General features: G+C 36.8%; 2 protein-coding genes across 2 annotated transcripts; one reads left to right on the top strand and one right to left on the bottom strand.

The window, feature by feature from the left end:
- Positions 1–89: 89 nt before the first annotated feature.
- thap3 (THAP domain containing, apoptosis associated protein 3) lies at positions 90–1,934 on the top strand. Its single transcript, XM_039652734.2, has 4 exons — positions 90–818; positions 922–1,117; positions 1,212–1,385; positions 1,461–1,934. The coding sequence occupies exons 1-4, from the start codon at positions 745–747 to the stop codon at positions 1,719–1,721; spliced, it is 705 nt and encodes a 234-aa protein (XP_039508668.2). The 5' UTR covers positions 90–744; the 3' UTR covers positions 1,722–1,934.
- A 324-nt stretch (positions 1,935–2,258) lies between these two features.
- On the bottom strand, positions 2,259–11,371 carry dnajc11a (DnaJ heat shock protein family (Hsp40) member C11a). The gene is made up of 16 exons (XM_039652732.2): positions 11,219–11,371; positions 10,293–10,422; positions 10,024–10,097; positions 9,782–9,883; positions 9,564–9,701; positions 7,525–7,647; positions 7,342–7,415; positions 7,042–7,231; positions 6,868–6,953; positions 5,840–5,956; positions 5,598–5,753; positions 5,314–5,383; positions 5,037–5,094; positions 4,795–4,937; positions 3,650–3,779; positions 2,259–3,484 (listed from the first exon to the last, which is right to left on the bottom strand). The coding sequence occupies exons 1-16, from the start codon at positions 11,288–11,290 to the stop codon at positions 3,462–3,464; spliced, it is 1,686 nt and encodes a 561-aa protein (XP_039508666.1). The 5' UTR covers positions 11,291–11,371; the 3' UTR covers positions 2,259–3,461.
- Positions 11,372–12,953: the final 1,582 nt, after the last annotated feature.

The following is a 12,953-nucleotide window of genomic DNA, read 5'->3' as shown; positions in this document are numbered from 1 at the left end:
CTGACGGGGATAAGGCCACTCCCATTATTATGTGCGGCGAGATCAGACGTGATTCATATTAGGCAGCACGACACAGATATGAAAACACTAGAATTTGTTTTTTTTTTGTGTGTGCTTCAAAGTTTCTCTATGGATGTCTATTACTTCCACATAACATATATCAAACGTACGTATCAACGCGTTATTTAAAGTAAAATACAGCAAAGAAAAAGTAAATGTCAAGGTCCTGTGGATTGGACGAGCGTTATTATAATTAAATATTAAATATTTTTTTTTTTAAATGTGGAAACTGTATTACAACATGGTTTACTTGCTTCCTTTTATGGAGCTATGACAGAATTGTGATTGATGATTACACCATTCATATAAAAATGTTCACTTTAAATCTACTCTTTAATTTATGGTTGATTGTAATCATTATTTTTTTTTATCTTAAATGTTACCATACGTATTAAATGTGTCAAGGAAGACTTTAGTTACTAAAGTGCATTTGGGTCCCTTGGACTTTTATTTTGAAAAACGAATCACCGGAAAACATACTGAAATAAATATTTGGTTCGTTTCAAAGATTGTTTTAGTAAATAAGGAAATCTTGGCTCAGAATGGTGTTTCTATTGATTTTAATATAACGTATGTATATATATATATACATCAATAAAATAATACAGCAAAGGACATGTTCATGTTATAGCGTTTGAGACACTGCGGGGCTTTTCATAGCCGCCATCTTTGTTCGGGGCAAAGATGCCGAAAAGTTGTTCTGCATATAATTGCACAAATAGGTACAACAACAAAAATCCCGAAATCACGTTCCACAGGTAGGTAATGACACGTGTAGCTCACTGGCATGGTGATTTGAGGACATTATATTAAAAAGGTATCCGAAATATTTTTAAGACTTTTACCATCATCCCTTGCCAGGTTCCCTTTCAGCAAACCATCAGTTCTGAAACAATGGTTAGATAACATTGGACGTGACGACTTTCAGCCAAGGAAGCACATGGTTATCTGTTCACTTCATTTCACCCCGGACAGTTTCAGTGGTTTGGGCAACCGTAAAAATCTGTTGTGGAACGCAGTGCCAACTCTCTTTGCAGTGCCACATCTGAATGCAAAGGTAAATCAGATCACACACCGCCTCATTATCTTAAATACAACCAATACACAGTGTACTTTTCTTCTGTGTCTCATTGTCATCTTTCTACCGCCAGCAAAACAATTCCAGGAAGAGGCTGAAGAGGGCTTTAAAATCTGCTGCTGATAAATGTGATGGCATTTCACCTGATAGGACCCCTCCTTTTACTGAGGATGCCCAAACTGAAGAGATGCTTGAGGAGGCTCAACACTTTCACACTACTGTAGAGGTTTACTGTCAAACCACAAAGGTGAGTCTTAAAATCTTAAAACCTATACCTATATTTCTGTGTATACAATATGCATTAAATACTTTTTTAAAACAGGATTTAGCTGCCGCAGACCACAACTATGCCCTTTTGGACCCATGCACGACCAAAGCCCGTCTGTTTGACATTTTAGATGGCAACAGATGGTTACAGAGAAAGCTGCAGACCAAACGCAGGGTGATAAAAAGAATGAAACGTAAACTGCAAGATGCTCAAAGAGAACTTCTGACTTTGCGTCAACAGCTCAGCTATAGACACACACATTTCCAAAGACGCTCGCAGCTCCCAGTACAGTGTGCCAGTTGTTCCAAGACCTAGTCAAGCAGTAATAAAGACCTCGGGGAACATCTTAAAATAAATTGAAATGAAATTGAAATGTTTTATCAGTAATAAGACAAGTTTATTTAAATCTGAACTTTACTATGTTTTGGTTTTGATAGGCCTTATGTGAACACCCCATTTTTTATATAGATTAAGTGAAAAAAACTTTACAATAAAGTCCCATTGGTTATTAACAGTGTGAGCAATGCATTTGTTAGTATTCATTAATCTGGGTTAATATTGTTAACTAACTGTTCGATGTTCATATTAGCTCTGGTCCATTATATTAACAGATACAGCGTCTGATTTTAACAATGTATTAATAAATGTTGAAATTAACTAATTAAAACATGCTTTAGAAGTATTTTTCAATTTTAGTTCATGTCAAGTAATGTAGTTAAATATAACCTTATTGTAAAGTTAATCAATTCTATCAAATATCACCCCGCTAATAAATTGAGGAAACATTATGCAAGTTTTCTTTAACTAAAAATCTGATTCTTCCGTACGCCATTTAAACACAATACACCTTCCTGTTGTTCCTTGATGATTTATTTTAAAAATGACAGTCTATACTTGCTGCAATGGTAGGCAATTAGGTCAATTATAACAATAAACACCTTTAAGCAAAACCAATACTCCAGCAAACAATTATAGATCGTCTTTTTTAACGTCATTCAAATGGCAAGTGTGCAGAATGGACATTTCATATAAATGATATAACTCAAAAAGGAAACAAAAAGGTGTCGTACAGCCAGTCTTTCAAATAAAAGATCAAGACAGAGATTAATTCGCTTTCATAAAGACCCCAAATTCCAAAAAGGCAACAAAAAGTTGAAATCAACCAAAGACTGTTAAAAGGGTGTAGATCTTTCCTGTGGGAAGTATGGCACTGTAATTCAGGGATTGAGGGAGATTGAGGCTAAAAAACAAACAGAGGATGTTCCACTGTTGCTATTCAAGTCTTTGGACACAAGGTGGGAGACTAGCCCTACTTGAGATTTAGTTCACATTCTGTTTTCTCAACTAGCACACATTGACAGTACCAGCATATTGTGTGCATTGGCCCCTTTAATTCATATGACACTGCAGGCAAACGTGGAGTGCGAGAGGTGGGCCTCCAAATATTAGACTCAAGGGAATGGGATAAAAGAGAAAAATAATGCAGATGATTAAGCAGTCAGGGTTTCACTAAGAACATGCTTTGCCTCCAAAACACTTGCAAGATCATTTATTTAGAAGCCAGTGGTACAAAAAGTCAGACACAGAAAGAAGGCTGACAGCTGGGGTACACACCAGCTCCTGTGGGATTTGGTGAGTCGGATCAAGCAGCAATGGTTTCTCTGTGATGTAATGAGGGTAAAATAGCTCTCTCTGGTGAGTGCTGATTACAGGCACTGTTGTGGATCCATATTTAAAGAAGAGGGGCTTTGTTTAAAAATGGTTATGAGGCCTACCAACACAAAAATATATATCTTTTGTCTTGCTTTTTCTTGGAAAGGCCATTATTTTATTAGTGGAAATCCAGGAAATTAAACGTTCCAATTAAATGTTCTAAATTGCAAACAGACATCATGAAGAATATCATTTAAAACAGAACAAAATAAAGGATAAACAGGTATATGAAGACTTGTGGGCACAGAGTGTTTCCAGGGCACTACTCCAGAACATCTGTCTCTTCAGTCAATACCAGTCCAAGCTGTCCCTTTTAGCTCAATAGATATATGTTCCTAACTGTCATTCATTATCAATCCTGTGGGCTAAAAAGAGAGAGGGAAGAAAAGAACATGGGATTTTAAAATACAACTGGGAATAGCAGTCATCTTCACTGCTGGTAAACACAATTAAGCATTTGTCATCATTAAGTCAGGATTACATTGATTGAAAAACCATTGCAGATTGTTGTGTTGGTTTTGCATACTCACATTGTTTTGGTATCCTGAGTGCTTCTGTGTCACCACATAGAACTTGGTGCATCACACCTCTGAACTGATACAGCATCTTCAGACTCTTTTCCTCACCTACACAGGGGTCGTAGAAGCCTGGTAAACCAGCCTGAGGACATACAAGCAAAAACAACCAATTTATACCTGCAACAGTGCTTAACATTAGTGGTTCAGCAGTTCCACTTTTTCAAAGTTTGCTTTTTTGTATAATTTTTGTGGGTTTCAGAACAGTTTGTTGAAGTTTGTTTCGCTTGATAAGACCCTTATTCATCGTCTGGAATCATTTAAAGCCCTTTGAACAGTTTGCAGTTTGTACTGAAAGTGTCTTTTGGACCTTGAACCATTTGGTTCCCACTGAAGTCCATTATATGGAGAAAAATGCTGGAATGTTTTCATCAAAAACCTTAATTTCTTTTCGACTGAGGATGACATGGGGGTGAGTAATTTATCAGCAAAAGTTTTTTTCAAAAGTGAACTACTCACTCCTTTAAGGATTTTGAATTAATTGTTTGCGTTAAAAAACATAATTTTAATATAATTTACAATATAATTTATTCCTGTGATGCAAATCAGAATTTTCAGCATCATTACTCCAGTTTTCAGTGTCACATGATCCTTCAGAAATCATTCCAATAGGCTGATTTGGTGCTCAAGGGACATTTCTTATTATTATCAATGTTGAAAACAGTTGTGCTGCTTAATATTTTAGTGGAAACTGTGCTACATTTTCTTTCAAGATTGTTTGATGAATTAAAAGTTCAAAAGGACAACATTTATTTGAAATAGAAATCTTTTGAAACATTATAAATGTCTTTGTCACTTCTGATCAGCTTAATGCTTCTTAAGATATTAAAATATTAAAACAAATGACTGACTTGAAACTTTTGGTCTAGTGTGCATTTGCATCTTTTTTTAAAATTAATTTTACATTAACTTGCAGTTTCTTTTCCCTCTCTTTCAGTAAAGCATTACCAAAAAAAAAGTACCGTATAACCATTTGATATTTCAACAGCGAAATCACACGATAGGCAACTTAAAACTAGAGAAACCTTTTTTGTGAATTCATTGCTGTACTAATAACTCGCTTTTAATTATAACAACTTGCAAGTATAACTGTTATTTACCTTAGAAGCCTCAGTGAGAATGAGCTTCGAGTCCTTCACCAGGCACTGTAGAGGCACAGTGACATCAATGACCCTTGCCCTTTCATGCTTACGGCTGTTGTCTGTCACAAACTTGCCATACCAGGCATTGAGGATGATCAGACCTGGAATCCAACACTACTGAGTCACCAATCCTCATTTGGCACATAGTTTAAATCATAGTTTGATCACTCCCAATGTTATTGGGTGTTATGCGGTCATACCCATTCTGGACTCCTCCGCTTCGATAATTCTACGCACAGACTCTTGCATCAGCAGAACCTAGAAAAAAGAGTGATTTCAAGTAAGACTGCTTGTATATGCACATAGTGAAGGCACACATTTATCACCCAGAGACAGCGACTGATTTGCAGATAGGAACGGTAGCCTGACGCTAACTCATTGTTTCTCCAAGCACAAAGCGCCTGTCGTGAAAGTTATGACCACTTTAAACGGCCATGCATTATAAATTATTTGCAGCGTATTTAGACATAAACTCACAGCTGCTTCTGCCTCTTGCTTCTTCTTGGCGACGTCTGATGCCGAGCTCTCCCGCTGCTTCTCAAGCTCCCTAAACAAAAGGTTCAATGTTAATTCACCATTTGCTCTTTTACTCAGTTTCATGGCCAGTTAAAAGGATTTCAGTCTATTATTTTCCAGACTCACAGGGGATACACGTTGGAGAACAGTGGTTGAAAGTCAATTGGCCAATAAAAGACAACAAAATGAAACAGGTGGAGAATGTGACTGCGAGACTGCAGATTTAATCAGCTAAAAAGGCTTACTGTTCCTGCTGAGCATGAACATAAGGTCTGATAACCAGCCGCTGGATGGCCAAGTAGAACACAAGGGGTCCGACCGTGGCGTAAAACACGGCGCTGGGTAGAAGCTGGTCTGTTAAGTGAATTGGGAAGAAGTACGTCTGACTCGCTCGGTTCAACCTGAGACAGACAAAAACACCCCAATTTCAGAGCTACTGAAAAACTGCTAATGGGAAACAGCTTCAGAATGATCAAAAGCCTTTTACTTGATCTTGAGAGAGACGCCCTGCGGTACTCCAACACTGACAGTAGCACCCAGGACACTGTGCCTACTGATCTTAGTCTCAGCACCGTATTCCACCACCGTACCGAAAAATCCTGACCTGAAACACAAGTGCTGTTTATATTAACAGGATAGAAACACAAAATGGGAATCATCAAGACATTTGAGAGGACGATTGATTAGTTATCAACAAATAAACTGCAGGTCATGTGAACACAGAATCTAGGATATCAGTCACAGAGGCTGCATTTACACTGCAAAGCCAAATTCACGGATCCTGTTTGTTTATATATTTATGTTAGACTATAGCTGTCTTCAAACCCCAATGGGGTCCACAACAAAACTGCTGTGTTCACCATGTTTGATCACAAATGTATAATAAGCATCAAACAAAAACACAATGTTAACTTCAACTAAAGCTTGAACCAAAGCTTATAATTACATACTTATAAGACATACAGTAAATACACTATAAAAAAATTAAAATACCTCTTATAGCTAATTTTATTTGTGCATGCAATTATGATTCACAATTAGGGAATTCAAAGCATTTAGTAATTTTAGCATTGAGCCTATCATAATCAGTTCTGTAAAAATTACAGAGATTATGAGAATACACATATAGGATTTTATCCAAAATTGATGCAAAAAGATAAAATATGTATATAGGTATGGTCAACAACTTTAAAGCACAATATTCTTTTAAAAAATTGGCAAATCACAATATAGATTATTAAAAAAAAAACACTTAGAATACAGCAAAAGTTTTCAAAAGTAATTTTGATTTAAAATAATGTCCAAATTATAATATTGAGAGAATCTTAATTTCAAAAACCACAATTCAAATAAATAGTAATATGTATACTGTGCATAATGATAAAAATAAAAGAATATTGGTAGACAAATTTTGACCACTACACTAAAAGTGTAAATGAAGCCAAAGAAAAAAAAAAACATAAAAAAAGACATCTTAGTGCAAAAAGACAAAGGCAGCAATCTACAGATACATACTTGACAGAGCCCTTGATCTTGGTCTGATCATCATCCTGGAATTTGTACTGGTAGCTCATCATAATAAATGTATGTGGAATTCCCAGCTATGGTGATAAAAAAGTGGTAAGTCCTAAGAACAGTGAACACTTTGGCATAAAGATCAGGGAATGTTTGTGCAAAACAGCAACTGACCTGCACAGCAAAGGTGAAATGACTGCTTTTGGTGTCCCTGACAATGCTGGTGTTCATGGAAGACTGAGTTCCCCAGCGCCACTGTAAATAACCCATAGTGTTTTTGTCTAGGTGGCGTGCAAGCATAGTAGTGAGACCCGGCCGTATACCACGGGATGAAAACTGCATGCCACAATGAGCCGTTGTGAAGCTGAAAAACTCAAATATATTAGTATACAATACACAAAATAGTATCCAACATAACAAATCAGCATACAATTTTCTGATTTTCTAAACACCACTGATATGCAACAGACTCACCAACGTGAAGTCAAGTTACGGAAAATCTTCAGCCCGAAGAGAGGGCCATGAGTGTCTCCTGCCCCAAACTCAACCTGTATTAAACAAAATATGTTATAAGATTTAAATCATGTTCGGTTTCATGCTCAGCAAAGATTATAATCCAGTCCATTAGTATGAAAAATATTAACTGAATGTCCTCACCTCTCCCCAGCCCTTAGCTGAGGTAACTCTTCTCAAGGCTAAGTTTATGTTTCCACCCCCATTGCCATTGTGTGTGGAGAGAGAGCCAGAAAGAATGGCTGTGTCTGCGGTGGTCAGAGGGGCCTATGAGAGCAAGGATAGACAGCCTATAAAACTCATGACAAAATGTAATGACAGATTTTTTTGTTAACTCTCGCTGCATTTATTGGACAAAAATGGAGTAAAAACTGTAATATTTTGAAACATTACAATTTCGAATTCCTCTGATGGCAAAGCTGAATTTTCAACATCAAAGATCAGTGTCAAATGAAATCATTCTAACATTTGGTGCTGAAAGGAATAGTTCACCCAAAAATGCATAAAAATTCCATAGACCAACGCCACTTTTGCGTCTTCGAAGGGTAACGCCCCCTTTTGGGGGAAAACACCTCTATACTGTCTATGGGAAAACAAACGGATTCCCATGAGAACAGAACTCGCACTAGATCTGCAAAGTTTCTTCATAGCAAAAATGGCACAAACTTAAAGAAGCTAACGTTACTGAATACGGGGTTACAGAGGTGTCCCTTTGAAATGGTCGAAAACTGGATTAATGACCCCACACAGCGGCCAAATATGGACTATTCAGACATCTAACGTTACCACTATCTCGTGGAATCACCAAGTAAGCACGTAGCTAGCCTTTTTTTTCATTAACACTCACAGTATGACAAACTAGACGATGAATGGATCATATTTAACTTGATTTAAGCTATTGACATAGTCTAATAAGGTAACGTTAGCTGCTAACAGCTAGTCTTTCTAATAGCTAGTCGACAACAAAACTGTCAATAGCTTAAATCAAGTTAAATATGATCCAAGTGACATGGCCTCATCGTCTAGTAGTTTGTAATAGGCTACTGTGAGTGTGTAAATGATAAATAAATAAAAAAGGCTACTTATTTGGTGATTCCACGAGATAGTGGTAACGTTAGATGTCTGAATAGTCCATATTTGGCCGCTGTGTGGGGTCATTAATCCAGTTTTCGACCATTTTAAAGGGACACCTCTGTAACCCCGTATTCAGTAACGTTAGCTTCTTTAAGTTTGTGCCATTTTTGCTATGAAGAAACTTTGCAGATCTAGTGCGAGTTCTGTTCTCATGGGAATCCGTTTGTTTTCCCATAGACAGTATAGAGGTGTTTTCCCCCAAAAGGGGGCGTTACCCTTCGATGACGCAAAAGTGGCGTTGGTCTATAGTACTTTTTTTTTTTTCATATTATGGCAGTCAATGGCTACCATCAACTGTCTGGTTAACAACATTCTTCACAATATATTTCTTGTAGTCAACAGAAGAGGGAACAAACTTGAGGGTGATTAAGTGATGATAAAATGTACATTTTTAGGTGAACTATCCCTTTAACATTTCTTTGGAAACTGTTTTCACTTTTTTTCATGATGAATAGAAAGTTCAAAAGATCAGCATGGATTTGATCAAAATATAAATATTTTGCAACATTATAATTGTCTTTACTGTCACTTTTGATTAATTACAAACATCTTTACTGTCAATTACATTTTTTATATTTAATATAATAATAATCTATTTTACATAGCGCCTATAAAGTGGCTACACAAGGAACTTTACACAATAAAACAGACAGATAAAAAATTAAAAATACAAAGAGTACAGGAAAAAATGGTACAGAATGGTATACAATTATGGTAGTTAAAATCATCAATAAAAAGCTGGCCTAAAAAAAACAGTTATTAGGTTAGATTTAAATATGTGTGGTTTTAGGAACCCCAGCAAGAAGTGCATTGCAGTAGTCAATGCAGGATAAAACAAAAGTATCGATAAGCCTTTGAGTCACATGAGAAGATAGCATAGGGTGAAGTCTAGCAATTTTTCTGAAATGAAAAAATGCATTCTTAACAGTATATTGCACGTGCGAGTCAAAAGACAAACTCAAATCAAATCCAAGTCCTTAAAAAAACCTTTAAACAGTAATGTATCTATAAAGGTTTACATCAGAAGAAAAATAATCTAAAGACTGTACCTCTATGGACTGAGATATGTGCATCCTGTTGATTTCAATGTGCGGTAAACCGCCGCTGCCACCAGCAGAGATCTCTTCATAATCCTCCTCATAGTGATCAAAGAGGTCTGTCGCATCAATACCCACGCTTATTGTCCCCTGAGTGAGACAGCGAACGATCAACGAGACCTGTATTTAATGTTGACAGCAGATACTGCTTTGAAGGCATTAGGTCAAACCTTAGGGTTGGTCCTTTGCTGTAGTCTTCTCTCCTCTCTCTCTCTTTGAAGTCTCTCATACTCTTCACGGATCTCTGCTGGCGTTCTTTTCCTCTCTACTACCTAGAAATCATTTTATTGTGTAGTAGTGAGCACAAAAAAAGATGACACATAAGCCCACTGGCGAAATGATTTGCTTGAAATGCAATAAACTATGGAACAAATGCTAAAGCATTTATTAGTCTCCCAAATCTTCAACTTACCTCCCATCCTTCCACATCCAGCCCTCTCTTCCCATATACGTCATAGATTGCTCTAGATTGTGGATCGCTTAATACTACAGAAGCAAATAAAATCACAATCATGAAATATTCACGAGTTGGTATTAAAAACTTGTGTTTACAGTAAAGAAAAGCTGTCAGCTTAAACATTACAAAACACTTCTTTGATAATAAAAACAGGCACATAATACAACAAAAGTGTCTTGCTTTGACAGAGGCATTAAATGGCTGAGTGTGCAAAAACATTGTACCTTCATAAGCCTTGTGCACCAAGTTAAAAAGCTGCTCTGCCTGCCTCTTAAGCTCTGGATCTCTGTGCTTGTCTGGGTGGTAGAGCATGCAAAGACGGCGATATGAAGCCTTGAGCTCGTCCTGTGTGGCCTGAATATATATAAAAAAAACATGTTCATTCTTCAGATCCATCATCATACACCTAAACTTCAGCAGCATTGCTCTTTGGAGGCGAATATACAATAAAAAGGTGCAACGATCAACTCTAAAAACCAGTTCAGAAGTGGTAGTCTGGAGACTTTTGTGTGCACACTAACCATTATCTCAAAAATGCAATTTGTCATCATTTACTCCCTCTCCAAAACTTTGCTCTTCCGTTCTGTTCCACTGAGGTTAGACAAAATAAAAAGTCACCATTTGATTTGATTTTAGGGCAAAAGATACGTTAGCAATCTGTATAACATGTCCACAGACTAAAGTTGTACAGGTTTGGAACAACATGGGGGTGAGTAAATGATGATAAGACTTTTCACTTTTGGGTCAACTATTCATTAAAATGACCTTAACAGGCAAAGAACAGTATATCTCAAAAAACGGTTCAGTGAATGTTTAAATGTCATTAGTAGAGTTTGAAGTCAAGACTTTGGTAACAGTTTCACTTTTACAGTTGTGAAGTGTCAACAAGAATCGCTTATAGTACTCCGTGCTTCTCGCTGAAGTATAAAAAGAACAGAAGGCATTTACGTATTGTGTGTCAGATCTATTAGAAACCATGCAGTCAAATTCCAATGATAAACAAGGGTCACGGTGTGCTGCTGACTGAGCTATAGCTTAACGGCATGTTGTCGGATCCTGTTCAACAGCGCGATATGCGAAACGCCTGCTTTCACTACTCACTTGCGGCTCTCTCATCTTAAACTTCTCATTAAACAAGAGTGTGTCATACCTCCCTGCGGACGTTTAGCAAAGAATAATAGTCATCATTGTCGATTTCATCTTCTTCCAAGGCCGCCGCCATATTTACCACCTTTCATCTCCGCCCCAGCGCCAGATCAAACTACGCTGATCTTTGGTGTGTAGAATCGGAGCGCATGAAGGTCTTTAGTGCCACCCTCAGGATGGGAGAAACACTGGACAAAGGGCTGGGACGACTATGATCCCGTCCCAATGTAGTATGTTAAAAGGCAGGTGGACCATCAAATCATTGCATTATGGTTTTTGATGAAAAACATTTCTCTCGGATTTTTCTCGATATAATGGACTTCATTTGACCCCAACCGTTTCAAGGTCCAAATGACAGTTTCATTGCAGCTTCAAAGGGCTTCAAACAACACCAGACGATGAATAAGTCTTATCTAGCGAAATGATCGATCAGTTAAAAAATAAATGAAAAGGTTTCTTCAACGAACGAAATGACTCAAAGAAGTGTTCGAACAGGAGAGTCACGAACGCTCATCACAGAACAGAGGGAGGCAGCATTTGTGCTTATAAAACTTAAACTTTTTTAAAAAAAATTTTTTATTTTTTTTTAAATGACCGATCGTTTCGCACACCAATTCATCATCTGGCATGGTTTAAAGCCCTTTGAACCTGCACTGAAACTCTCATTTAGACCTTGAAACGGTTGGGGTCCATTGAAGTCCATTATATGGAGAAAAATCCTGTAATGTTTTCTTAAAAAAACATTAATTTCTTTTCGACTGAAGAAAGAAAGACATGGACATCTTGGATGACATGGGGGTGAGTAAATTATCAGCAAAAGTTTTTTTAAAAGTGAACTCCTTTAACTGTACAGTGATGTTCGTAATACAGTGGTGAATACTAAGACAACTGGTGACGTTAGTCAGTTCACAGACTCTATCTATAAACCTTTTTCGTGTCATTTGGTTCATTCAACGAATGAAATAAACAAAATGATTCGGAAAAAGATTCGTTCATTTTGATGAACTAGTTCGAACAGGAGAGTCACGAACGCGCATCACAGAACAGAGCAAGGAGAGCATTTGAGCTAATAAAACTTAAACTTTTTTTTTTTTTAAATGAGCGATCGTTTCTATTGATAAGACCCTTATTCATCGTCTGGAATCGTTTAAAGCCCTTTGAACCGTTTGGTTCCCATTGAAGTCCAATATATGGAGAAAAATCCTGTAATGTTTTCATCAAAAAACATTCATTTTCTTAAATAAACACTGCTGCATTTTAATCCAGCCTCCGTGCCTGCTTCAACCAGCCTGTGACACGCTACTTTGAAGTTGCATCAGAATTAGTTAAGTTTTTGAATTTTTCACATCTATCCAAATGAAATATAGCAGCACAAGACGAAATAGAATGTTAATAAAGCTTTTTAATGTTTTAATCTTTTTAAAGACCTTTTCACTACTTTTCAGAGTGAAAATGCATTTGAATGTGAAGTTTCAGACAATTTGCAGAAAGTAATTTACCCCAATTTACCCAACAAATGTATGACCCTAACAGTTATAAATGATGGCACCCCAACAAAGGTCAGATGTAAAAAATTTAATTTGTAAAATCATATTAACCTTAAATATATGTAAAATATCATTAATATATTAACTGATTTCATAATTAGTCCCAAAGAGGGTTACTTTTTTTCAGTTTAAAGACCCAAATTAAATTAATATTCGGTTGGTAAATGACTAGTTGAAATCAACCCCCCCCCC

Source organism: Pimephales promelas, chromosome 20 (genome assembly GCF_988280905.1).
Source record: "Pimephales promelas chromosome 20, fPimPro1.hap1.1, whole genome shotgun sequence".
NCBI classification, from domain to species: domain Eukaryota; kingdom Metazoa; phylum Chordata; class Actinopteri; order Cypriniformes; family Leuciscidae; genus Pimephales; species Pimephales promelas.
This window is presented reverse-complemented; position numbering and strand designations above follow the sequence as displayed.

What these genes read in the sequence shown, in the direction of transcription:
- dnajc11a (XM_039652732.2), bottom strand. Translation starts at nt 11,290, where the DNA reads ATGGCGGCGGCCTTGGAAGAAGATGAAATCGACAATGATGACTATTAT. An exon ending in GGCGTCTCTCTCAAGATCAA is followed by an intron (nt 5,754 to 5,839) that starts GTAAAAGGCTTT and finishes TGTCTGTCTCAG; the next exon opens with GTTGAACCGAGCGAGTCAGA. An exon ending in AGCAAGAGGCAGAAGCAGCT is followed by an intron (nt 5,095 to 5,313) that starts GTGAGTTTATGT and finishes TCTTTTTTCTAG; the next exon opens with GTTCTGCTGATGCAAGAGTC.
- thap3 (XM_039652734.2), top strand. Translation starts at nt 745, where the DNA reads ATGCCGAAAAGTTGTTCTGCATATAATTGCACAAATAGGTACAACAAC. An exon ending in CCCGAAATCACGTTCCACAG is followed by an intron (nt 819 to 921) that starts GTAGGTAATGAC and finishes ATCCCTTGCCAG; the next exon opens with GTTCCCTTTCAGCAAACCAT. An exon ending in TGCCACATCTGAATGCAAAG is followed by an intron (nt 1,118 to 1,211) that starts GTAAATCAGATC and finishes TTCTACCGCCAG; the next exon opens with CAAAACAATTCCAGGAAGAG.